The 26,272-nt window shown below is 42.2% G+C and overlaps 3 protein-coding genes across 5 annotated transcripts; 1 reads left to right on the plus strand and 2 right to left on the minus strand.

Annotated features, from left to right (window-relative positions):
• Positions 1-6: 6 nt before the first annotated feature.
• LOC118420279 (putative uncharacterized protein DDB_G0290521) lies at positions 7-5,647 on the minus strand. Of its 2 annotated transcripts, none has more exons than XM_035827008.1 (3): positions 3,993-5,647; positions 1,647-1,934; positions 7-924 (listed from the first exon to the last, which is right to left on the minus strand). In XM_035827008.1, the coding sequence occupies exons 2-3, from the start codon at positions 1,901-1,903 to the stop codon at positions 69-71; spliced, it is 1,113 nt and encodes a 370-aa protein (XP_035682901.1). In that variant the 5' UTR covers positions 1,904-1,934; positions 3,993-5,647; the 3' UTR covers positions 7-68. The 2 variants fall into 2 exon arrangements, with proteins under 2 accessions (XP_035682901.1, XP_035682900.1); XM_035827007.1 differs by having other exon boundaries at positions 1,647-1,939; positions 3,993-5,645.
• A 1,217-nt stretch (positions 5,648-6,864) lies between these two features.
• Positions 6,865-16,864, minus strand: LOC118419797 (sodium-dependent proline transporter-like). The gene is made up of 14 exons (XM_035826397.1): positions 16,712-16,864; positions 14,763-14,916; positions 13,949-14,080; positions 13,298-13,526; positions 12,629-12,761; positions 12,000-12,134; positions 10,700-10,803; positions 10,418-10,542; positions 9,727-9,839; positions 9,028-9,159; positions 8,788-8,887; positions 8,532-8,632; positions 8,032-8,199; positions 6,865-7,573 (listed from the first exon to the last, which is right to left on the minus strand). Exons 1-14 carry the CDS (start codon positions 16,766-16,768, stop codon positions 7,382-7,384), a joined length of 1,875 nt encoding a protein of 624 aa, XP_035682290.1. The 5' UTR covers positions 16,769-16,864; the 3' UTR covers positions 6,865-7,381.
• Positions 16,865-20,031: 3,167 nt separating this feature from the next.
• On the plus strand, positions 20,032-26,228 carry LOC118420274 (soma ferritin-like). 2 transcript variants are annotated; one of them, XM_035827003.1, is made up of 7 exons: positions 20,032-20,682; positions 20,908-20,978; positions 21,411-21,518; positions 21,915-22,043; positions 24,742-24,857; positions 25,090-25,117; positions 25,455-26,228. In XM_035827003.1, the coding sequence occupies exons 2-7, from the start codon at positions 20,928-20,930 to the stop codon at positions 25,599-25,601; spliced, it is 579 nt and encodes a 192-aa protein (XP_035682896.1). In that variant the 5' UTR covers positions 20,032-20,682; positions 20,908-20,927; the 3' UTR covers positions 25,602-26,228. The 2 variants fall into 2 exon arrangements, with proteins under 2 accessions (XP_035682896.1, XP_035682895.1); XM_035827002.1 differs by lacking the exon at positions 25,090-25,117 and having other exon boundaries at positions 20,063-20,682; positions 24,742-24,885.
• The last annotated feature ends 44 nt before the right edge of the window (positions 26,229-26,272 follow it).

Below are 26,272 nucleotides of genomic sequence, written 5' to 3' on the forward strand. Positions count from 1 at the left end.
AAGACAAGTTATGCAGCAAAATGCATGGCGGCTGTAACGTCCCGTACAAACTAAACTTTGTACTCGTCCTAAAGGTACGTGTAGCACAATGAGTTGGGCCACTGTTGCCCAATGGCTGCCTGACCGTGTCCAAACGCCTGAGGAAAGTCCGGCAAACCGCTGGGCATCTGATGAACCTGAGGCGCGTAGAGTGAACCTGACAGCCCGGCGGAACTTGACGAGGGGTAACCGACCCGTGAAAAGTCGTCCCGACTGGCAGGATAGTTTGATGCAGGTGCGGATGGATAGCTAGGGCTGCCTGACATCCAGCTTTGCGGAGCCGTTGTCAGAAGACCTTGGTTGCTCTGTGTCTGGGGGTAGTTCATGTTGAAGTTGGTCCCGTAAGGTTGTGACGGCATGTGCAGCATGATGGAGGTGTGATCCCCTGGCGCCGCCATGGCGGTGTTTCCTGGCATGGCATGCGCAGACATGGACGGATCGGAAATGTGTCCGGATTCATCTTGCCAGTTCGTGATGAGATCGGCAATGTCCGGATTGAAGATGTCCAGAGAATCGGAAACTCCCGGATGACGATATCCATCCAAGGGCCAGGACCCGGCCACTGCGCATGTCTGGAAGGCGCCGCGAGGCCCTGATTGGTTCCCTGGCTCCGTGAAGAAAGATGGAGGGAGGTTCCTCTTCCGGAGAGGCACGCGCGTCCTTCCTCGGGTGGGTGCCGGGTTCACGGGTCTCTTCAAGGTGTTCGGGTCGAATAAAGCTGCTAGAGACTTGCTCTGTGCGCCGATGTGCGAGTCGCGGCGAGACGCGGGCTTGTTTGCTGTCGCGGCTTCCTTGTCGGAAGCGTTGTCGTCCTTGTCGTCGCTCTCTCCGTCCCCCGGGGACAGCTTCTGTGTACACCGCTTGATCTGCTTCTGCAAGTACTTCCTAATGGTACAGAGGAAAAAAAACATATGTAAAGTAAAAGAACAGTTAATTCAACTACGTATACACTCTTAGCTTCGCTGACGAAAAACCAACAACACTATAATTATGGCGACAAATATAGAAACGCTGTCTCAAAAAAACTCTTTGAAAATCCGCTAAGACAAAGAATTTTTGGCGAATACATGCCGTACCCTAAAAAGTCTACATAGAAAGTTGATATCAATTTGATGTAGCTTATAGCCATGGATTTAGTGTACATCAACAAAGGAACACGTTATCACTCTTAATGGTTTTGGACCAACTGCGTAACGTTCAAAACGGATATTGCTTTCAAGTGTCCATCTAACATCAACTATCAAATTTCACCGGATGCCATAATACCGATACATGAGAAAACATGCATGAATTTAAAGTGATTTAAGTGCCAATGCAGCATCAGTAATCCTGAGGAATATACACCAGATATTTAGGTGTTCAAGACAATTTTGACAATCTTAAAAAGGAACGAGTTTTTGATGTGGCGGTATTATTGGCAGCCAGTGGAATTATGAGAGTTGATTTTACACTTATAAAGGAGAAAGGAAAGTCAACCCTGCGAACTAATACATTGTGTATATATGCTTGTGTTGGCAAATATGTTTCTCGACAAAACAACCTGTATCTGACCCATATTGGACTTTCGTTTATGTATATTGTAGTGAAAAATACTGCAAAATCCTTACCTATGGTTGACCTTCCGCCGTGACCTTGACGGCCTGTCCAGAGCCAGCTTGATGCTGTTACATGCTGTGTCCATGAACGACAGCAGCGAGTCGGTCTCCACTTCACTCGGTCGGGGGGAGGGACAGGAGGGGGAGTGACTAGGGGAGGGGGACGGGTTACTCCCGGGGGTAACCCCGGGAGAGAGCCGCTGGGAGGGGTGGGGAGGGGGGTGGAGTTCCATCAGCATGGGGTTAGAGTCGGTCATATCCAGCCGCATCGGAGAGCTTTGTCGGTCCACGTGGTTCGCGCTAATCTGGTAGACAGAAAGAATTGTGTGAATGAAACACATGAAACGGATTATTCGCCGTAGAATGCTCAGCGTCCCTCTAATCGTTTCACAATACTCGTAAAGTATTGAAAAGGGGTAGATCAGTGCAGGATGGGGGTTTCTATAGGGTATGTAAAAGCGCTTTAACTGCGGAATGGGGGTGATTCTGAATGACAATGCAATTGTCATTCAATAGGGCGTGAGATACACAAATAAATGCTGCGGACGATCTTGTATTTGGGGAGAAAAAGAATCAAATTTTGACATCCACTCTCCAAGACTGTATATAAATAATACAAGGGATATATTTTCTGTCCTTAAGCATATTGTGATTTTGGAGAAGCTATATACAAAGAGCAACGTCCATTTTATAATGCAGCCGTGGGGTTAATATGCAGTTACACAATTGTATGCAGTTACACAATTGTACAGTGTATCTCTTCCAAATGGTTCCGAATATCGACTAGCTCCTAGCCAGAAATGACCACTACACAGCAGAATGTAAGCCCCCATTTCTATAAAACAGAACCACACCGTTTATCCCATTTGACGTGTTGACAATTGTGCCATTTGAAATGCGTAAGAAATCAATTGGTCATCATATGGTGGGCATATTCTTATCAACTACAGAGGAAGATACACGAAAATGAATTGATGGCCAAAGAAATTATATGATAAAGCATAATAACTGCTTCTATCTCTAAATGTAGTTTCTGCTAGGCACGATACTCTGATTGTAGCTTTTAAGTTGTCTCTTGAGAATGCGGGTGGTCTCTTGGTGAAAGAGATAGTGACGTTTGAAAAAAGGCAAGAGGAACCTTTGTTTTGATGCACATAATGAATATCATGTCAACAAACATAATAGTTTACATTCAATTTGTGAGAAAGTTTCTTGTCAGAAAGAAATATTAGTCACAGACAGATGTCGGTATACGCATGATAAACCACATTTTTTTTCTCCAGATGCATATTGTCTGTTGACTACTATTTAGCAGCAACTGTCGGCGGAAAGATGATAATACGAAACGACACGTAATTCTGACCAATTTGATTCTGGCATAGAAAAGTACTCCATTTAGTAACACTTCGAACCGCCAGGGAATGGGACAACTGTAAGATAGGCAGTCCAGCTGCTAGTTTGAAGATCTGTAAATCTTCACCTGCATCTCGTAAATTGTGAACCACAGTCAATTCATTACAAAAGCAGACCTACATACAACAAATGTTATTATGCCTTCTGTGCGTAAGAGATGCCGTTTTGATGCAACTCGGGGCAACGCGGTAAATTCGGTTATTGCACTCTGCTATTTTGGTGCAAATTGGGGTCAATCAGATCGCGATCCTTTCTTTTTCTGGGTCCCAAGCGGGGTCTCCTCGCAAACTGACCTTCCCCTCCAGGAAACAAGCGGCACATTCTTTACCTGGGTAGCTTTATAAAACAGAATCGCTGTGTAAGAGAAATCCTCACGTAGAAATAACAGGTCTTAAGTACGAAAACAAGCTTTAATTCAATTTGGGAATTCCATGATGCTATTTATGGCTCTTGTTATCTTCTCATTAGGGCCCCATTTGATCAATTGAAAAGAGAAGTCATGTAACAGCGGTATACCAAAGATCTGGTGGTTTTCAGACACTATTGAGTATTAGATTGAATGAGGATATAGCATTTCCATTTCTACCGCGTTAGAAATATCTCCTACCTCATGTCAATCTCTAGTTAAAAAGTTGCTAGTCGACTCAAGGTGTGAAAACAACACTTTAGAGAGCATCTACAAGAATAAAACTTATTTTTGTATCTCGCCTGTGTAGCTTTTGGAGGTTGATTGGCCCAAAACTCTTCTTGATTTGAATGATTTAGATGCTCAATCGTTTCATTCTGGCCACATGAACGTAGCATGATTCATAACATAAACACAGTATACTAGTACCAAAGTTGCGGACAGTTGCCGTATACATGTACATATTTCAGTTTTGTCCTTTGAAGAACATATTGTGTGTTTATTGCGTGTGCATGTTCCATATCAAAAAATGTACTAACCTTGATAAAAGAGAAGTCTGTAGGGCCAGGGACGATGGTTTGTTGCTAACTCTTGGAGTCAGCAAGCCACCATTTTCCCCGCAATTCGCTGTCCTGTTGCTGGTTCGGCCGACGGGCGGATGTTGGCGGGAAGAAGACGGTCAGTGTACACGAGGAGCCTTTTTTTGCTAAGGATCTTCACTCCACAACAAGTTTCTACGTGTTCTTTTAACACGTTCAAGTTCAGCTCCCACGAGACTCGGTCTCAAAACTCTGACACAGCGCAAATACAGATGTCCGTTTGTGTCCGGGTAAACGATGGGGACGACTTTACCAAGAGTCGTCTGCAAACCGCACACAGTGGTTTCTCTGTGATATGACAGCTCGTTGTCCAAGCCGAGACAGATAACTATATTCTATGTATCGATGACTGCGCCGTGATAAGCGGATTAAGGGATCCCCGTGCAGTCAAAGCTTGATCTCTGCCCGTGAATGGCCGCCCTGCTCCGCCGCACGGCACCGTACAAACAACTGGTACCCGCCGGTGCTTTGATGGATGGAGCGGGGAATAAATTTCTCTGAAGCCGCTCACTTCCGCTCGGCTGCTTCCGAAAGAACTCCGTAACGGGCAGCAGCTGGTGTGGTCGACTTCTTGCCTCGATTATGAAAATTAGCTCTCCTTGTGGTGCAAGTCGAGTGGCTCAGTAATAGGGCAGTTGGCTGCTCGAGATGCGGTGAGAAAAGAGATCCTTACCCGATGGTGAAATGTCCCGTGTTCACAGTACTGAAACCAGTGGATGAAGTCCAATTGGAGATGGTAATGAGCCGGGTTCAATCACAGAAAAGTTTCTACACCGCTAGTCTTCAAATGTTTCGCCGTAGAGCTTCGTTAATCCCAAGTTCAGACTGTTGACACCGAAAGCTGGTGACGGAAACGTCGTTTGTAACCAGTCCGGTTACGACGTTATGTAAGACGTTATGTAAGACGTCCTTGATATTAGGTACATTCCAAACTGCGCGAAAGTGTGCTATCGGTAAAGCACGCACGCTGGTCCTCCTGCTTCTTGTCAGACGTGAGCGAGCTGTGCACGTCAGCACGGTGGGACTGAAATGGCAAAGTTGACAGTGGCGCGCTCTGTGTAATTGTGTCACGAGCTTTCACACACTAACTGAAGCCCCCTTGTCCTCCAGTGCCCTATTTGCTGCAGTGAAACGAGGCCCCACACGGAGAACAACTGTAAACGAGCAGTTTCGACCCTCCGAGTACCCTGGTCATTCACGGACAGTTTTGTCCCAGAAGAAGCGCTTTTCATCGCCAACACAATGCAGTGTTTTCCGTGCGGATCTGAGAAGAAAAGGACATGCAAATACGTCATGGGAGGGAAACATAACGTGACCTGTTGTACGTCCCCCGTTTGGGGATTTCTCCTCAAAAACCCACGGGAAAAGTGTTTTCTAACACTAAGAAATAAAATATGTTTCTCGTTCCAGCGTGCTCCAACACCAATTCTAGCTGCAATATCCTCCTTACAACTACTTGTTGTATGGGGCAGATGTGGACGCTAATTAAATTGCCATCAAACGTAGCATTAAAGAGACTTTGCTGACAGAATCACTCAGTCGTAACTAAACATCGCATTCGCCATCAAAACGACATTCTGTAGCAAGGAAAAACGTCACGGCAAATTTTCCCGCCATATTGCTCCTATTGAGCCATACGCATAACTCTCAAGGACTGGAAAATGAACAATAGTCGTGCGATATGGGATAATTATAAGGATGCATTCTCGTCCCAAAGCTGGAACCCGTTTCTTTTCTTTTGTTTCATCAGTGAGAGAGAGAGAGCCTTTGTTCCCACCAGTCATTGTGTTCGGTGATCACAGAAAACCCGCTATGAATAAAGCTGGGATCGCTGAATGCCTGCCTGACATGGATGGAGGTCTGTGACGTCAATACGGATAAAAATAGCCGCTAAGGGAGGCTTTATTTAGCTGTGCAGGGTCGCGTCTCATGACTTCTGACTTTCTCTCTTACAAATTAAGGTGGAGCGCTTGCTGGTCACGCAGAGTGCACGGATTCCTTCATTCATTTCTGCCGGATGTAATTGAAATACGACATTAGGCACTTCCTTCACAGTATACCAAATCATCGGGGAATTGTAAATTAACGAGGCTTTAACGACTTGTATTCTAAGGCACTCAGCAAAAATTAGGCGCTGAATTTGACTAATGGAGAGTGAGAAGAAAGAACAATGGGAAGAATCAAGTAGTTTAAAAAGATGTCTGAAACTCCTTGCAGGAAGGTAAAAACTTTCACTAGAAACCTGGTGCGTTTCAACACAAGGTGATTTGTCGAGTATGTAGTACAAAGCTGGTGTGTTACACCATCATGTAGTTTACTTGATATGCAGCACAAACAAACATTTCATTCCAAAGTGGAATAGGAGGAAAGTACGTTTTCCAGGAACAAATAGCATTCCATAGAGGTGTGCGTCATGCTGCGTATGAAACTATGATGCACGTAACCGCGAGGGAAGCGGATGTGATGTGTCAGTGTATCTTTGTACGTCCAAATATATAGGTTGAAATATATCAACCTCCTTGTTGTGTCTTTCGTTTTGAGTTTCTCCAAACGTAATTCATTCTTTAGCCCTTGTAATTGTTTAGCCGGAAGAAATTTAGCCCCAGGCATTGATGGATAGTATAGCCAAGCTGTAGTAGATAGCTTGTTCCGGTAGATGGCCCGTATAAACGATTCACAGGCTAGCTAAGTCTTGACTTCACTATTAAAAGCTAGACTTCACAGGGCATTGTAAAGATTTGGAGAAAAGCCGAACCCAGTGTTGAAGTACATGCGTAGGATAATCCAGTCGATAAACAAAACACACAGAACAGACTTCATAAAATATCTTTATTGTACCTTACTATCCAATCATAACAAAAATACAAACGAAATCAGATATACATGCACATATAGATTATCTATAACACAATTCTAAGCTAATGTAGAAACTCCGTATCCCACCACTTGGCCAACAAAGACTTTATGTGTGCGTTGTACTTACAGATAATCTGCCTGAGATATATAATGATGCATTTATACAAACCCGATATAAATTTTCATTCTATTGGTATGTCAACTTTTTACGAATACCACACAGATTAAGAACATTAAGTTTACGTTTATGCTTTTAAAGTTACGTTTATGGTTTTATGTTAAGGTTCTGGCGCGAGACATCAACAAAATAGGAAGCCCGATAAAAACGCCTAAAAATGTTTAAAAAGTCAGGGCCTTGATTCTGCTTGGAGAGTAGAGGATATATGAGATCCCGTGTACATGAAATCACGTGTAGAACAAAGTAGGAAGAAGAACTTGTCACTTTGATGGCTATTTCCATATCTAATTTTAGTTCATATATGGGACACTTTGATCAGGGCTGAGTCAGGGTCGTCGTCCCCGACTTTCGTGTCAGCATGGAGAATCTTCACGTCAGGGTAAAGCTTCCCGTTGCCGTTAACGCTATACGTCACATCCGGTTCCGGTTTGGGTGCTGAGTTGGACGGACCCCACCTAGCGGCGGGTCGACACGCTGCTCGGACTCTCTGCAAAGAACGAGGTGTACATATGTGTGGACGTTAATGTAATCACCAGAAAGCCACTCATGTATTGTCTGCGAGAGAGAAAAGCTGCCTTTTGCTATCCATTTCATATCTTTTCACGGTCTTTTTGCAATGCATGGCACATTGTGAAACATATTTTCTAATCTAGCCTTTCTTGATCTAGCTCTTGGTATTGTTATAAGAAAGTGAGAAACCTATTCACGTTTGTTGACGTTGAATACGATAATATTCTCAATTAACCTAAATATCTCTAGAACCCACAGAAGATCACGAAACACAACAAATATCGTATGTGAGATTTCTTGCACTCTTTAGATCTATAGTTGTAGGTTTACAGATGCTGAAACCTGCTGCAACAATTGCATCCAGAATATCTCACCTGGTGTTTCTCACAAACACAAGAAATTACGTCATGACGCGCATGTGTATACAGTACGTACCTCCAGGAGAGTCCCTTCTTGCCGCCATATTGTTAGGATGGCGACCAGGGGTATCATGACGATGGAGGAGAAGGCCATGAGCAGACCCAGGTTCACCGCCCAGCTCGGGTACTCAATGCCGTTGTACTTCACTGGTGTGTAGGTCACCAGGCTGAAGATCAGTATAAACTGCAAAGGGAGAGGTGCATGTTTTAGATGTATGGACAGATGCGAACATAATTTGCTACACAACTAGATAACCATGAAAGATGTTGTGGCGGATTTCTTTATGATTGTATTGAGGTTATAGAACAAGAAGAGATATAGAGTGCGCCTTAGGTTTTACTGGAAACAGAAAATGTTCCTTGATCAAAGTGTTTTTGCAGTTTGAGCCTAAGGGGAAATTTAAAAGTTTACACACAAACTTGAGAAAATGTAAATGAATACAATCGTAAAGCTCATTGTTAGAAGAGTTAGTATTTGTTAGGCAAAATGTTCTACGTGTCACAAGTAGAACTCACCATCATTAGCGCCGGGGAGATGAACATCCAGCAGACCTTGAAGTAGATGTTGGGTTCATGTCCGATCATGGCCTTGATGTTGGCGCTGAAACGTTTGATTCCTGGAAATAGGTTTGAATAATCGGTACTAAAGTTAGTGAAGCTACTTAGGATTGCTTGATAATCGATGACCACGAGAAGCATGTGCAGACTGATGTCAAAAATTAAGGAAAAGAAACACCAGGTACTATCATCAATACATGAAGGAGTGCATCACCATAGATCCAGGAGATCCCGATAGCCTGGAAGAAGGCCGTCACGAAAAGACAGAACCCAGCAGCGTACCAGTCCATCAGGGTCAGCCAGTAGATTCCAGCCTGCAACAAAGAGGAGGCAATATTCCTGAGTATTTTAGAATTATTCTAAAAAAAATGAACTGGTTTGGTCACTGAAGGAATTTGATGAATCTGGTATAATAATACATGCTGAGCTGCATGCATGATGTTAGCTACGATACCTGTGTGCATTGAGTAAGTCCAAGTAGATACATGCCGACGCAAAAGCCAAACAGCATCCAGGTCTTGTATTTCGACAGCAGCTTCGGAAACTCATCTACCAGGGCGGTGGTGATGGTCTCCACGGTCATGAACTTCATGTGATGTGACGGAGAAAAGACACTATTAAAAGGCGCACACATAAACAGACAAAATGCGATGGCTTGGACTATCAAATGTTACATCAAAATTATGTGGAAAGCATGCTGAAAGATGTGATAACCATCAAGATATCCTCTGTTTTTACTGCGATCGGAGCAACAACTGGGTTCTGGTAAAAGCTGACTTAGAAGTGTATAATTTACATGTTTTTAAATTCGCACTGTCTGTATTACAAAACTCACAAATGACAGGTACAAGTTGATCCCCAGGGAAATAGGAGAGGTCTGGTCAGGAGATGGGGATGAAAGAGGTTGAGACCTGATAGATTAGAAGACAAACCTACAGTCACAAGTGTAATAAGGAAAGGTACATCAGTCAAGACGTGCAAGAGATCGGAGGATGTAACCAGAAAATAGAATGTGTTAAGTGAAAGTGGACCTCAAACCAGAAATTTTTATTGTAGATGAAAGACGTCATCCTTGCGTATGGAATTGAATGACAGAATAAAAGAGACAAATGAAACGATTTTTTGTTGTGAAAGACAGACAGGCAATATTTACCATACTGTCCAGACCCAGCGTCAGGATCATGCCGAACAGACAGACGGCCCAGACGGGGGAAATCGGGAGGAGAGTCAGGGCTTCCGGGTAGACAATGAACACCAGTCCGGGTCCTGAAAACAACACAGTATCGCTTGTCAAAGGAAAACCCAAATCAAATATGCCCCAAGCGACAGTGTGTACATTTGCTATTGGATGTTTCCTACGGTGTCTAAAACTGGCATTCGTATAGTTCCAAAGAACAGCAACTCTAATCCAGGAACCGTTTCGTTATATTTACTTTTATGCTTTGTTCATTTGGATATAATGCTTAGAAAATGGGCCACTTGTTTGTTTTTTGTTGACAAGTGTGTTAGTGAGAATGCATGTTCGACGATACCTGAGTACACAGAGTAAGTCCAAGTAGATACATGGTGACGCAAAAGCCGAGCAGCATCAATGATGCGCTAATCTCTGGTAAGTACCCATAAACTAGACCATGCATATGCAAGTTCAACGAAGGACGAAATGTTCATATATATTATGTCATCTAAAGACTACGATAATAATGGAAAATCTCTGTAAAGTTGTCAACACTTGTTTCAAGAAGAGGGTAGGGGCTCTGTATATTGACATTGTTAGTGAGAGTAGTGTCAGATAATCCCTGCACTGATGAGCAAATTTTCAACTATAAATTAAATCTGATGCCTACCGGAAGCGACCACGTCTTTCACCTCCACCTTGAGCTCGTGCGCCATGAAGCCGATAAAACAGAACACGGCAAAGCCGGCAAACACGCTGGAGCCGCAGTTGATCAGCGGAATCATGATGGCGTCCCTGCAACACAGAGTGTCAGTTAGAACCCATCATACTATAAAACTTGGGGTTGTCTTAACAAAGACACAGAGTATTGTAGGCATCCGTCTGGCATCGGTATATTTCATGGATCAGTATTGATTGGAACAATGATTATAAACACCGCAATGTCTCCTACCTCTGGATGTTGTTGTTAAACTTGTTGTAGCTAGCCATGGTCAACACCGCTCCGAAAGCGATAGCAAGGGAGTAGAAGATCTGCGAAGCTGCGTCGTACCAGACCTGTGTGAACACTTGTAGTCATTCTTCAAAGCAGCTCAAAGTAAGACATTGATCGGCCATTCAGTCAACGAGTCTACCAGCTACGAGGGGTGATCAATAAGTTCTCGGCCTAACTCAGAAATAATAAGCACAACTCAAATTTTGAGGCACAACTTTATAGTATGAAGCCTTTTATCAATATCCTCCAAATTACAAATCATTGGAGTCATTACTTTCCAGGCATTCGTTTTATGCAAATTAGAAGGTAAGTGGCGAGAAAAAAGTGGTGTGAATTGTGATCAGACATGTGTGGGTCGAGTTCCCCATGCCGTAAATTAACAAAAGACATTGTCAAAATGTTTGATAATCATTCTCCTCCTATTTCAAGCAAAAAGAATTGGGTGTCTGACTTCCAGCAGCGCAAGTTCGATCGCATACCTCAGGTCAGGTCAATTGTCCCAATTTTTCCGTTCTCCCTTACCTAACATTACTGGGTGTCGCCTGCAAAGTAATGATCACAATAATTTGAATTTTGGTACAGATTTAAATAAGACGTTATATTTGACATCTATGCTTCGAAATCTGAGCTGTGCTTATTATTTCTCCGCAAAACCGAGGACTTATTGATAATCTCACGTACTTGTATAAAATCTTATATAAATGTGTACCAAAATTCAAATTATTGTGATCATTACGTTGCAGGTGACACCCAGTAACGTTAGGTAAGGGATAACGAAAAAAAAGTGGACAATTGATCTGAAACCTGAGGTGTGCGGGTCAAATTGTCTGATCACACTTCAACCTTCTTTTTCTCGCCACTTACCTTCTAATTTGCATAAAACGAATGCCTGGAAAGTAATGACTCCAATGATTTGTAATTTGGAGGGTATTGATAAAAGGCTTCATACTATAAAGTTGTGCCTCAAAATTTGAGTTGTGCTTATTATTTCTGCGTTAGGCCGAGAACATATTGATCACCCCTCGTATAAATCTAAAGTTTTCAGCACAACATTTTCCTGGTGTCTTCTTGATCATCTCACGATTTTCAGACATCCGCTGATGTTTGCAAGTCCCCGAGCTCCTTCTAATATAATGGGACACATTTTGGCTACCTTCTGACGATCTTCTAATATGGGTCCTCAACTGCTTGTCAGGGTCTTAACATGTCATGTGAGAGTTGCTAAATACAAGGATAGTAATGGTACTCTAAATATCACCTGGTATTCTGTCAGTCTGTTGAAGTCCGGAGTGATGTAGAACAGCACGCCGTCTATGGCTCCTGGTAGGATCGCACCGCGGATCAGCAGTATGATCAGCATGATGTATGGGAAGGTAGCCGTGAAGTACACAACCTGGAATGGGCCGGGGTAAATACAGGGTTAGTATACCCGAAAGAGGTTGTACTGTAGCTGCTGACTTATATATCTTATGAGAGAGTACATGGCAAAAAGGCAAGAGCTCAAGTTGCTGGAAAGTTCATCGAATGGTTCATGCCATGGCCTTTCAATTCGGCTAACTTTAGAGCAACTTGATCATCGCCATGAGGGACTGTTTTGAAACCCGGATATGAATGCCGGTGAGATGGTATCAGACAGATATAAAGCTGAGAGGCGGTTCAAATGTTTCAGTAGAAGAATTAAGAAAAGGGTAGCTATGTTGTTGTGTGTAGAGTCTGGGTATCTTACATGGATTTTAAACAGATTTAAATAGATAGCCGAAAAACACTGAACATGCCGCAGAAGCAGATCCCGTAGTTTTGTATGTGATAAATGTTGTGTGATGCGTGTTCGTCGAACCACCAGAAGAAAAACACCTGCTATACTAAAAATTGGCTTTGTAAAATTACCTTTCCAGTGGACTTGACTCCCTTGAAAAGACAAAAGAAGACTAAGACCCATGCCAGGAGCAGACACAGCGACAGTTCCCAGCTAACCTTCCCGGTCTCGGAGATACTGCTGCTGTACTGCTGGACTCGATGACTGCAACAACAATCTAAAGGTTTGGCAAACCCGAACTTCTCTAAAGGGCCCGCTTACATACGTCATACGATCGCACTACTCTTGCAAGCTACTTTGGTTAAGCCGTGTTTACACTTGCGTATAGATTTATGTCCGAATGAGGTCCGTATGGAAGTCTACGCCTCTACCAGGCTCCACGGGTCGCTGGAAAAACAGTTACTTGAGAAATACAGTCAGACAACATACTAAAGGAGTTAGCTGGTAGCAACCCATACTCCTCGGACAGCTAACTCCTCTGGCATGTTATGTGTCTATATTTGTCCAGCTATCATTTTCCAGCAACCTGTAAAGCCTGGTAGAGGCTAAGACTTTCATACGTACAAAATGTAACTCATATGGACTTAAACATATACACATGTGTGAACCCGGTTTTAGGTAGCGACTGTCTCTCTTTGTTATGATCCTTCCACCAGATTCTTTTCTGATTTTCCTTTATGTTCTCTACCTAACCCATTCTGTCCTTTCTAGACAATCCCCATTGACAAATGTTCACTCACTGCCAGTACTCTTCGCTGGGGCTGACCCGGGTGAAGTTAGTCATGTTGGCTGTCATGTTGGCCACTTCCACTGTCTCCACACAGGAGGGGGTGTTCCACCAATGTCCGCAGTGGTGCCACGGCAGTACGCTGGTGAAGGAGGCGAACAGGTAGTACAGGGCCCAGGCTATGATCATGTTGTAGTAGATGCTAGTCCAAGAAGATATGATAATCATGGAGTAGCCAATACCTATATAAACAAAAGAGTGATTGATTTTGTTAACTACACGCTGTGCAACAAATCCTGCGAAAAAAAACACACCCCTACAAACATAGGTAAGATATCTTTTTTTTTTCTTAATCCAGAGTTTCTTACAAACAAAAATTGTCTTCAACAGCACTAATTTGTTTGAACCTTAATCTATTCATTAGAAGCTCAGTTCGGCCTGCAGGCCCCCTTTTTTAGGTCGTGAGGAAGGGTCAGATAAAATGTAACAGATTACATCGAGTCCTATTAAATCTATCAGCATATGATACCATTGTAAATAGTATATTATTGTAAAACTACATGCCAGGACAACTTCTCGTCAACATATATCATGACGTATACATAGTACAAAACATATAGCAGAGCTATCTTATGTATTGATTATGAAATGACTGACAGGGCACCTTTGAGAATAGGTAGACAGTCCCACACAGGTAAGGTCCCCAGCCCGGCGTACTGCCCTAGCGCCAGCTCAATGAAGAACATGGGGATCCCGGCAAGCACCATCATGATGAAGTAGGGGATCAGGAAAGCTCCTGTAAACGACAAAGATTTTGTTTTTATTATATAATAATCTTTATTGCAAATTCATGCCCGATGGCTAATTGCATACAAAGTGAAGCAGTGGTGGTATACATAATAATACTTAACAAAGAAGGAAAATGATACTCATCGGTAAATCAAAAGGGAATAACGACTAGTCTAAATCTATTCCTACTTAAGCTATTTTATTTATGCCGCCATACAAAGGTCAAAACCTATAAACACATAACGCTATCAGGACTAGTTATAGTCACTATTACAAGTGGCATGGGGAACAAATACTATTTAACAGAGAAATAAGTGTCCCGGATGTTGGTAACATCAAAACGCAATGAAATGGTTTTAAGAAATATGCCGTTGCAGCCTTCATTGTTATTTTTTGCAAAATACGTACTTCCATTGATGACATATTAATCATCTGTATAAAATGTTTGGTTTCTTTAATATTCAAGCAACTGGAGAAATTTTCTTTTCTGAAGATGACCTGATCTGATGCCAATCAGTTTGTCCCCAAGAAGAAGAAGAATATCAGATCAAAAGATATAGATGTCTCCTGTCATAGCAGATCAGGAAAAGTGTCCAGTATTAACAGACAATTTCTTTACCTTGTAATATATACTTATATATGTAACTGTTATTCTTTTAATCGAATGTCTCAAGCATTTGTTACATTACCTCCGCCGTTGCGATAGCAGAGATACGGAAACCGCCATATGTTGCCCAGACCCACGCAGTACCCAATCATGGACAGTAGATATTCCACTTTGGCGCTCCATTGGTCTCTTGTAGGGGTTTCCTCATCGCTGGATTTCTCCCCAGCTTCAGCATCCTGAGTGAAAGAAAGATTAGTTGCGAACTTAACGTTATGTCGGAAGGCTAATTCAAAGGTTGGAACACATACTTTAGAGGTTCAACTACTAAGAGAGTGGCTGCATGTCCGTCAAATATGTGTGTGTTTATGTTTTTAATTTACATTTCTAAGTTTTGACGAAGGTGGGTTATGAGCTATGGGATCAGTCTTTTGAGGTGATGTTTTTCAAGTAGTCAGTCGCAGTGCGGTGCGATTTAGCTGTAATGAAACCGGTAATTTAATCCTAGTAATTCATTCTGATGTGTTAATTTGCAAAGACCAACCATGCTCAGGGCACTTTCATCACTATGTAATTAAAGTGCCGCCCATACCAGAAAAACAGTGTCAGCCAGGGGGCGAGTATCAACAGGGGACATCCTCCCCCTGGAGCAATTTCTCAGGAATGTAGATTGTTGGGACAGGGAATTTTGGCGGGAAAGTACACAGCACAAGTGGCAATTTGACAGGAATGTAGTTTGTTGGGACAAGAAATGTTGGCGGAAAAGTATGCAGCACAAGTGGCTCTGTCACATCCATCGGACTGCGACTGCAAACCGAGGACATTTGGGGGGGGGGGGCAGAAACTTAGGGGCGAAGGGAACATTTTGGAGCGGGGGTAGGAATTTTTTTAACCTGGGGGAGGGCCTAGGATTTTTTTCAATCCTTTCCCTTGACGACCGGCCCTCCCCATGCTAGATATCGACCAATCCCTAACCTTTCCATCACAATACACGCAAGTCGCACAATATGCCATAAGATATTGGGATGGAAAGATTAAATCCTTGTCAACGTCCGCAGACAGAATATGAAAACAAATCGTATGACGAATGCAACCTCGTTTTGTAGGAAGATCTTTGGTTGATTGTCAGTAGCCTGAGAATTGTTCCACTATCAGCAATCTTAAAATCAACGAAAAGATAGTAAACGACTATTGGGAACACAACAAAGGATTCATTGATCGGTCACCATTAACACACTACATGTCATGAAATTAACCAGCCGTGCAAGGACTCCCACATACAATGTACCTCGGAGCCACGCATTAAAATCTATTAAATTTTCGTCATTGACTACCATACCTACCATACCATCCACTTTACAATACAAAACATGCGTATGATGCTCAGATTTTGTCATAGGAAAATTTTAGTTGCCTAATGTCCCCATTTTAATCGGCCAAAAACTAGATCATCGCCAGTTGTCAAATCATGACTAAGATCTGCAGAGACAACCAACTTCCGTTCCCCAAGAGAGTTGTCCAAGACCCAGGTCACGTCTCAGACAACATACCTTTGTCTTATCAATTGATGCAAAATAGTCTTTATGTAGGCATTAAGAGGTCTATAGAGTAATATCTGCCATAAAAACTTAGCCTTTTCCCAAACCATGATCGTTTTGGATCACCAAAATCCCCACGCCCCAAACACACGCGGAACAAGTGTGCAGGGCCTAGGCACGTTGGCTATTGTTCGGACCAAGGCCTAGCTATACCTTACGGCATGTGTTAACAAAAGTACTTTCTTCACTCTAGTAATAGTAGTCCCTCTCTGCAGAAGGTTTCAACTAGCCATGTTGTGATACTACTGGCAACTACTTTGCCTTGCACCCAACCCCCCTGCAACAACCCTACAGTCCCTACTCCAACCCAAATGACCAGTTCAGGACTAGGTACAAATGTACGTAGAAAACGCTACCTGAAACATTCGGTTACAAACACGGTCGCGAAGTTTTGGCATCCCCACAACTTTACGTGACAACAAGGCTGTTTACATACCTTTGCGTCGCTGTACAGCAGTTCGTCTTTGACGTCTACGTCGTTCTTGGGCTCCATCGAAACGCTTCGACGTGCGGTCTGAGGTGGAACAGAACTAAGGTTGTCTCATCCCAAACTCCCCTGCGCATGCCATCTTATGTCATGGAAATTTCCATCGTAGGTTGTCAATAACACTGCGGAATGATTAACTATCATCTAGCAGATCAACACTGCATTGTCTTTTGTGGAAAAACAGGTCTGTGCCTGGGGGAATTGTAGGCGTGTCTGAGGGACAGCTGGTTGCTTAGGGCCGTAATTTGCACATTGACCAGGTAGCTTAAATCTATTTGAGTCTGTGAAAATATCTGTTTTATAGAACATATTTAGTTTGTTCATAAAAGACGGCGATCGTGAGTTTTTCACAAGCCAGTCAGAGCACTGTGTTGAAGTAACCTAGTGACCAAGACTGTCTGACCGTGTAGCTAACGATAGTATAAAGTGTCAATTTAGGAATGTTTTGGGTTTGAAAATGTAGGCAGTTTCTGAGAAAAAAGTAGTTTAGGAACAATCTTTTGCTTCTCAAATTCCAAATTCACTTCTATGTTGGTTCCTGAGAGATATAAATTAAACGCCAGCACTCTAAAGTTATTTCTTTAGATCGTAATCACAAGTGAAGCCACATGGGATTCACTCTCTTGTATCAATTCACGCATCCCATCCCCCACTAGAGGCTGAACCTCCTTGATTATCCAAACCTAAGAACAATGATGGAAAAGGTTGTTGAACTACAGGTCTGTTAAGACCGATGTGGTTAAAAAAATGACACATCCATTTAATACAACCAAGTGGTTTTTAGTCAGATGATACATGTTCATGTAACTGGTTTGACCTCTGACCTTAATTCATAATTCATAATTTTTCTGCAATTCTGAATTTTAAGTCTGTACTTACATGTTAATCTAGTCTGTCTCCAAGACAGGGTTTTCAAACTCTTGCGTCACCCCCTAACGTCAGTTAATATTTATGCTGTCGATAAAAAAAAATAAGGCCGGTTGCAGCCCGTCAGTACGTGGCACTGGCAGTGGCCTTTGCCGAGTCAGGCCAGTCCGAGAATGCTCTTTAACCTACATAATGGACAGAAGGGTCAAGTAATCTGTAATCGTGAAATATGCCGTCTGCTTCAAATGTTCACAGATATAAAGACCTGGCTGTAAACGAAATAAAGTAAGCTTCAAGCTTCCAATAATTGGCGGGAAATGAAGGAGGAAAGGTCAGTATTCAAAGTGAGGTGAGGAAATGTGTAAAACTGTCTGGAATGTGTCGCGATTGTGTCATTTTCTAACAAATGGTCTTATACCCCCTCACATTAGGCGCGATTCGATCGGACGACGAGTCTGCGAGCTCTAATTTACGAGGAGGCATGACCCTGATGCCGACGAAGAAATTGCAGAGTTCCCCCCCTTCCCGTCAGGGTCATGCCTCCTCGTAATTTAGAGCTCGCAGACTCGTCGTTCGGTCGAATCGCGCCTAATGTGAAGGGGGTATTAGCGGTAGGATTTGGTTGTAAATCAGGTTAGATGTCAGCATGACGCACATAGTATTCTATGATTACGGCACTCGCACGGAACACACGGCAGGCCCAGGTTTAGTGTACTTCACTTCACTTCACTTAGTGTACACTGTACAGTTTAATGTGAAATTTATTCCATGTACTGTTATCGATGATATACAAGGGATATGGGTTGACAACCATAACAAGAAACATAATTAAGTACCTGTTAAGATGTGGTGCAGTCGGTAGCTGAAACTAAGTGGTTGTAGCTGGAACTGTTTGCTTCGCTGATGCTATCTGTTCTCCGGCTTACCTATATAATGATATTAAATGTTTATTGCAAGTTCATGCCCGGGGGATAACTGTAAGTGCAAACAACACGCATAATAAAGAAATATATCTGCATATCATTTTCGAGAGGGGGTCCCGGGGCAACGCGAGCGCGGCGGGGCGTGGCCAGGCTGACGACTATGATTTTCTACTCCGGTGAAAATTCAACTACGACGTACTTTAGCCAACTACGACGTTGTTTGACAAGGCATGTATGGTTTTCTATTCTGGTCAAAATTCAACTACGCCGTACTTCAGGAACTACGCCGTACTTTGAGCCAAATACGCCGTACTTTGACAAGGCACCGCGTACTTTGACAAACTACGGAGTAATTTACACAACTGACTCCAATACGGCTTAGCTTTTCCCAAGAACGTCGTAGTACGGCCTAACTCAACTACGCCTATGAAACTACGGCCTTGCTGAACTACGTCCGCGTGCTATTAAACCAGGTATTTGACACGATCTGGCTCCAATACGATTTTATTTTTCCTATAGTATTTCCCGGTTGCCTGAAGTACGGTCTGACTCAACTACGTAGTACTAAATCACTCCCCTAGCCCGACAGTTACCGCCCCCTTAATAACCCCAGCCAGCAAGAGATTGTGTAAACACAGGCTAGTAAATACGTATTTTCAGCCAAACTGCGGCATAGCTGGACTACAACGTCTTACCCCACCAATTTATACCTCACATGACGTTACATGTATTTTTCCACAAATACACAACACCAAGAACAAGATAAACATTCGAGAGTATCGTCATTTTGAAAACCAGTAGAATTCCCTCAGGGCTCTGGGTTTTGATCGTTTTTTATATACTGTAAATGCATTTAAGTTCGCGGGGATTAACTTTCGTGGTAGCGGAAAAATGGAGTGTTCGCGATGTTTTTAAGTTCGCGGTAGCGCCGTACACTGCAGTCTCTCTCTCTCATACTATAATGAAAAAATGCTCGCGGTGAAGTGGTCACCGCGAAAACCGCGAACATAAACCACCGCGAACATTTCTGCACTAACAGTAATCGGGGGAGACATCACTACATGCTTTCTCAAATAATAGCTACGTATAGTGTGATAACTTGCATGCTATGAAGCTTCTTAAACCATAGTCACGGCGACTGAAGACAGCTAGAATCTACACAGTAAATATATTCCCACCTGTGAGACGAAGTTGGTGACAACGTAAGAGCTTGCAGTGCTTACCTGCCCGTGTCACACTCTGTCTGTAAGTACTGTCTAATCGGTTAACCTGTCTCTTCACTTGACTTGAGGCAAAATGTACTCTAAGTTCACGTAAACGTAGATGGTTATTGTGCAAATCAGTATCTAACTCGCATGTTTAATTGCGCCATATTCCATGAAATGCTCAATGACTCTCAAACATATGACATTTGTAACAGAGAAAGAGACAGGGAGGCACTAGTATATCGTTGGACAACATTTATACAAATACATGACTGATTTGCATAATTGGCTAGGAAATTAGTAAAGACATACTAATCAAAGCTGATGAAAATCTGTATAATGGAACATTGTGATTTAGGGAAAGGAACTTCGGCCGACACGTTGAAGTTAATAAAACATCAGCCTACTTGGATTGGTAAATACACCCACCCCCACACACACACACACACCCACACTAATAAATGGTATGTTCTATAAATGGAAACGCTGATTGTGCACGTTCGATTCTGGCAACTAAGTCATTTTGGCTACTTCCTCCCTTTCGATAAACAAGTACAAAAACACTTCTGTCATATTTTATCAACGGATACCAGCAGTGTCGCTTTCCTCTGTCTTTACATTCTTGTATAACAGGGTACAAAAGTATACATCAGTCTTATTTACTTCCTCTTACTTTAGATTTGTTGACAAAACTTTGTGATCTAGAAGATAGGGCATGACTATTGATTAAATATTAGATACAGTACATCAATTTACATCAACTTAAAATTGTTCTGTGTTGGTTGCTAAAAGTACCCCCCCCCCTAGACATGGCAGAAATGGACCGTTCTATGGACTTCAAAACAGATGACATTATACTTCGCTGCAGACTCGTCATTTGCCTGACCCCTCTAGACTGAGTGCAGTTGCAGGGCCGGAGAAACTGGTATGTTTTCGGTGGAAATGTCAACGAATCGGTGTTACTTCATTCTTCTAAATATCTATCTTGATACCTTATCTTCGGGCGACTAGATGATGACGTGATATGTGTATCTAATGTTGAGTATGTTAAACAGGTTTGTTATACATGTATCTTACATGGTCGTGGGGAAATTCAACTTATTCTATTCCATTCTCGTGACGTTCTGAATTACTTAAATTCTCTTTTCAGAAGTAAAACCTCGATCCAAAATGACTATGTTGAAACTGCTGATCTGCGCGCTCTTCTTGGTGACGGAAGTGGTGAGTACTCGGCAGTATACTGCAAACTATATTTAGAAAAGAGTCTGTAAAACACTTGTAAACATATCATCTGATTTCAAGCTTGCGTTGCTGACTACTTTGGTATGGTTGTTCATTCATATAGTACACGTATTGGCAAATACCACACATATCCCCCTGCTTTATCTTCAAAGCTAGTCCTAACACTGTCATCAATCCGTTGTATGGCTTCTGGACCAACACAGTGACAATTACAACACTAGTTCATGTTCATAACCGTCAACTGTCGCGTAATATTCCTGGTTGCCTACGGCTCTATGTAGCTGAAGACCACATTGCGCAGTTCTAATTTTCTAATTTTCATTGATGAGTCTTTTTCATTCATTGATTGGGTCTTTTTCTGTTGTTTCTTCGTTGCTTCTTTCAACCATTCCATCATTCGTCCCGCGCCAGGCCCCTGCCCCGTCCCAAGTGCGCCAAAACTTTCACGAGGACAGCGAGGCTGGCATCAACAAGCAGATAAACTTGGAGCTGTACGCTAGCTATGTCTATATGTCAATGGTGAGGGTTCAACAAGCTCTAGAGTCCATGCTTCATTTGTCTTTATTGTAAGGATATGGGCAAGGAATATGTACATGTTCATAAGACGATTCCCTTCCGGTCTACATCTTCTATGTTTGTGTCCATAATAAAGCAATATGTCTAGGCACTAGTAGTATACGTAACATTATCTATATATATATTGCAATAAAAGAAAAAACAAAAACATAAGAAACCCGCCTTTCCTGCGTATATCGTTATCTTATTGTCATCAAGTTAATCTTTTTCTGCAATGTATAGAAATATGATTATTAAGTGAATCTTAAAAAGTCACAGGGAGCCCCTTATAAACTTAAATTAGACGGAGTCTTAGCGTTACCACCAAATACCAAGGTCACGTGATATGTTGTTCGCTAGGCGTCGTACTTCGGCCACGATGACGTGTCCCTGGACGGTTTCGCCAGGCTGTTCCTGCGCATGTCTGAGGAGGAGCGGCAACACGCCAACGTGCTGGTGGACTACCAGAACAAGCGCGGCGGCCACGTGGTGGGTACAGCTACCAAGTTACCTAGTGGAGGTATTATTTTAGTGTGTGTGAGAGTCTGTATTTGGAAATAAATTCGATCTAGTTATTGTGGGTAGATTGAGATGTATTTGGTATGCAGGTACTCTTGAGAAATTAGAAGTCCGCCCGATCTCAATCGGTCTCACTAAATACCGAAAACAACCGAAAACTAGAAAGGCCGACATTTGCTTGAGAGCAAATACAGCATATTTCAGCCATCTCCATCATGCAACAATAGGCCTTGAGGTCGTTGACCCCTTTGGCCATTGGAAAATGACAAAAAAAATCCCAAATATATCATTGTAAAGTGGTCCATGCCAAAAATTATACATGGGTCATTTGAATAGATATCTAGAGCACCCCTTTACCAATTTACGGGTCATTGGGTTGTAAATCAAGGGAACAGGAGCCATAAAATCGCAAAATTAAGCATTTTGTTGTACCGTATGGGAAAACTTTTATTAAATTTATGTGCACATAATTGAATGACACTTTTATACCAAATTTCAGATCATTTGGTTGTAAAACGAGGCTACAGGAGCCACAAATGTCCTTTTTTGGTCAAAAAATGGCCAAAAATCGCAAAATTAAGCATTTTGTTGTACAGTATGGGAAAACTTTTATTGAATTTATGTGCACATAATTGAAGGGCACTTTTATACCAAATTTCAGATCATTTGGTTGCAAAACGAGGCTACAGGAGCCAAAAATGTCCTTTTTTGGTAAAAAAATGGCAAAAAATCGCAAATTAAGCAATTTGTTGTACCGTAAGCCAAAACTGTTATTGAATCTAGGTGAGCATATGATCAAGGCACCTCTGTACCAAATTTCATGTCATTCGGCTGTAATACCAGGGTACAGGAGCCCGAAATATACATAAAAATTGACAAAAACCTCAATAAAATCATTTTAAAGGCAGATATGAAAAAAATGAAAAAAACACCTGGGGGTATTGGCTTACTCTACCTTTGTGCCAAATTTCAAGTCAATCGGTCAAAAAATGGCGGAGTTGATTCGATTTGAAGATTTGACAGGAGAAAGAAAGAAAGAAAGAAACATTACGAATACAATATATTTCACCATACCTATGGTATGGCTGAAATATAACAACCGAAAACAACCGAAAACAACTTGGCATCTGCCGAAAACAACCCGTAAAATACGGAAAACAATGAAAACAATTTGATATCTACCGAAAACAACTCCATAAATACCGAAAACACCTCAATAAATACCAAAAGCAACTCAATAAATACCGAAAACAACTCGAAACCTCCTAAAACACGCATGAACAACCGATCAGAACTCCAAAACAGCCGGAAAATGACTCTTAAACAACTACTTATTGCTATTTTATTTTCATCTACTCGTTACTATCCCTTGCATTATTTTCTGCAAGAATGGGGTGATTCTGGAGGATTTTTGCAGCAAAGGGGAAGTAGACTGTGGAAACACCTTTCTATCACACACTGTTTTATTTTGACCATTTAGTTTAATCCAGAATAAGGGGCCTCTGTGGTAATACACGTTTGCGGTTTGTCCATTTAAACCGATTTGTTGTGATGGCGGAATGCGTTAAAATTGAGCAAGAAATGTACTAGATTGTTTTGGTTGCTAGAAGAAAATGTAGTACACATGAGGTAAATGCGCAGCAGGCAGATTCAACAATAATTGATAAGCAAACCCATTTTCGAAGCAGTTTTGTCGGGGGATAGTAGTGACTGCGATTTCATGTTGGGGCCACTACTACACCCCCGTTACACCGTAACCTCTGCTTGGAGTTACACAATAGATGCCAAGTAGTATAGATATCCATTGATGAGTTTGCGAGTTAACCAAGCAGTCCCCGTTTATAACATACAGGATACTTACAGGATCCGTGAATCTGAATTCAAACATTAATATATTCCAAAAGGCAAAGGAGATCGTTGACTCTATTATTACTAATATTGTATTAATAACATGGGTCGTCCTAGCCTAACTTCTGTCCAAAATAAAATCAAAATTATTAAAAAATAACCCATTGAAATGATTGTCTGTTGTTTATGGTTGTGTCGAGTTGTCTTCGGTAGATAAAAGTTGTTTTCGGTTGTTTTCGGTAGTTAAAAGTTGTTTTCGGTTGTTTTCGGTAGTTAAAAGTTGTTTTCGGTTGTTTTCGGTTGTTTTCGGTTGTTTTCGGTAATTAGTGAAAGTTGTTTTCGGTTGTTTTCGGTATTTAGTGAAAGTTGTTTTCGGTTGTTTTCGGTATTTAGTGAAAGTTGTTTTCGGTTGTTTTCGGTTGTTTTCGGTTGTTTTCGGTTGTTTTCGGTTGTTTTCGGTTGTTTTCGGTATTTAGTGAGACCCATCTCAATCATGAATCATGCATTGTTTATTAGGGTCTAACTCAGGGGGCGTACTGTAGAACTTCCTTGGGGGCATGTTGGTCCTAGAGCCGGGGAGTTGGGCTGTACAGGCCCTTGAAACAATCTGGCATCCAGACTAGTCCGTTCCTGGCATCAATCATAAATCTACTACAATGTACCAGGTAATCAATGTACAATATCTCCCCACCACAGTATTCAGTATTCTAGACGCTGAAGAAGAGTGATGGCTGTCACTCGAAACGTCCGGAAGTTAATCTGAATTGTATTTGAATGTTGTTTACCTTGATGTCTAACCTTCATTAACTCCTCATCACAGGTTTACCGGGAAGTGAAGCAGCCGGATCAGACACAGTGGGGTAGCGGGCTGGACGCCATGGAGTCGGCTCTGGAGCTGGAGAAGCACATGAACCAGGCGCTGCTGGATCTGTACAGGACCGCAGATCGACATCGGGATCCGCAGGTAAGATCATCACAACTGGATCTGTACAAGATCTCAGATCAACATGGGGATCCGCAGGTAAGATCATCACAACTGGATCTGTACAAGATCACACATCAACATGGGGATCTGCAGGTATTAAAGATCATCACAACTGGATCTGTACAAGATCGCAGATCAACATGGGGATCCGCAGGTAAGATCATCACAACTGGATCTGTACAAGATCGCAGATCGACATGCGGATCCACAGGTAAGATCATCACACCTGGATATGGACGGGTAAAATCATAGATTAGCACTTAAGTCAAAGAAAATGGATCAGCACAATTGGAATGATCGAGCAAGTTAACGTTGGTGAACTATCGCTAGGAGAAGCAATATGTACGCAGGAGTTACTGTAACCTGATGAATAGACAGGCCTTGGTGCACCGGATGATAAAGGAAAATTGAATGAAATATGAAAATCATAATTATACATACGCTTTTCCTGCATCGGTTGAGAACAAAAACTAGCAAACACATAAAATGAAACGATGGATGCATGGATAAATGAATAATTGATCAAGAACAAATGAATTCCACTGCAGATGCAGGACTTCCTGAACTATCACTTCCTGAAGGAGGAGGTGACGCGCATCAAACAGCTGGGGGATTACGTCACCAAGCTGAAGCGTGTGGGAGACGGACTGGGCGAGTACAACTTCGACCGTGATGTGCTGGGTGGGGGGAAGTAGTGCGCAAATCTCTGTTAGACGTCATCGTTGTTGCTCTATAGTAAGCACAAAATAAACCAATCATTTTGTCATTTTCCATGAATGATACAACCAGTGCTCCTGTGCCGCATGTATACAATCGTACGCTAGATGCATATAACATGATGCAGACATTAATTCTTATCAAGTCTTATATCTTAATGTTAGCTTTTTTATGCTATGCAGTTAGGGATGGGTACCTCGTACCGGTACAAATCGTTTTTTTCTTATTGGACCGGTCCGGAAAAACCGGACCTGAAAAAAATCGATAGACCGGATGTTGGACGGATTCGGAAAATGAACATATTATATGATCAGGCATTCACATGTTTGGGGGCTTACTGGTCTAAGAAAATCCCAAGAGCGAAGTAGGGTAGAGTTTATAGTAATTTTTACCAAGTTTTACAGTCAATTTTACAGAGGCAGTTAGCCTTGTAGGATTTTAAAACGGCAATAGGAGTCGAATATATTTCTTTGTAGCTAAATGGACCATCGTTTTGAGTATCGTCCATTCACAAGTTTTCACATACCGATTCAGGACCAGATTCAGGTCCGAACCTGGACCTGATCCTCTGGACCTGAACTGGACCTGGGCCTTAATTTTCTGTACCGTTAGTCCGTTACCCACCCTTAACCGGTACCGTAGCTAATAT

The sequence above is a fragment of the Branchiostoma floridae genome, chromosome 7, assembly GCF_000003815.2.
Source record: "Branchiostoma floridae strain S238N-H82 chromosome 7, Bfl_VNyyK, whole genome shotgun sequence".
In the NCBI taxonomy this organism is placed as follows: Eukaryota; Metazoa; Chordata; class Leptocardii; order Amphioxiformes; family Branchiostomatidae; genus Branchiostoma; species Branchiostoma floridae.

What these genes read in the sequence shown, in the direction of transcription:
- LOC118420279 (XM_035827008.1), bottom strand. Translation starts at nt 1,903, where the DNA reads ATGCGGCTGGATATGACCGACTCTAACCCCATGCTGATGGAACTCCAC. An exon ending in CGGCGGAAGGTCAACCATAG is followed by an intron (nt 925 to 1,646) that starts GTAAGGATTTTG and finishes CTGTACCATTAG; the next exon opens with GAAGTACTTGCAGAAGCAGA.
- LOC118419797 (XM_035826397.1), bottom strand. Translation starts at nt 16,768, where the DNA reads ATGGAGCCCAAGAACGACGTAGACGTCAAAGACGAACTGCTGTACAGC. An exon ending in GACTTACTCAATGCACACAG is followed by an intron (nt 8,888 to 9,027) that starts GTATCGTAGCTA and finishes TCTTTGTTGCAG; the next exon opens with GCTGGAATCTACTGGCTGAC. An exon ending in TCTCCCCGGCGCTAATGATG is followed by an intron (nt 8,200 to 8,531) that starts GTGAGTTCTACT and finishes CTCCCTTTGCAG; the next exon opens with TTTATACTGATCTTCAGCCT.
- LOC118420274 (XM_035827003.1), top strand. Translation starts at nt 20,928, where the DNA reads ATGACTATGTTGAAACTGCTGATCTGCGCGCTCTTCTTGGTGACGGAA. An exon ending in GCTATGTCTATATGTCAATG is followed by an intron (nt 21,519 to 21,914) that starts GTGAGGGTTCAA and finishes GTTGTTCGCTAG; the next exon opens with GCGTCGTACTTCGGCCACGA. An exon ending in ATCGACATGCGGATCCACAG is followed by an intron (nt 25,118 to 25,454) that starts GTAAGATCATCA and finishes ATTCCACTGCAG; the next exon opens with ATGCAGGACTTCCTGAACTA.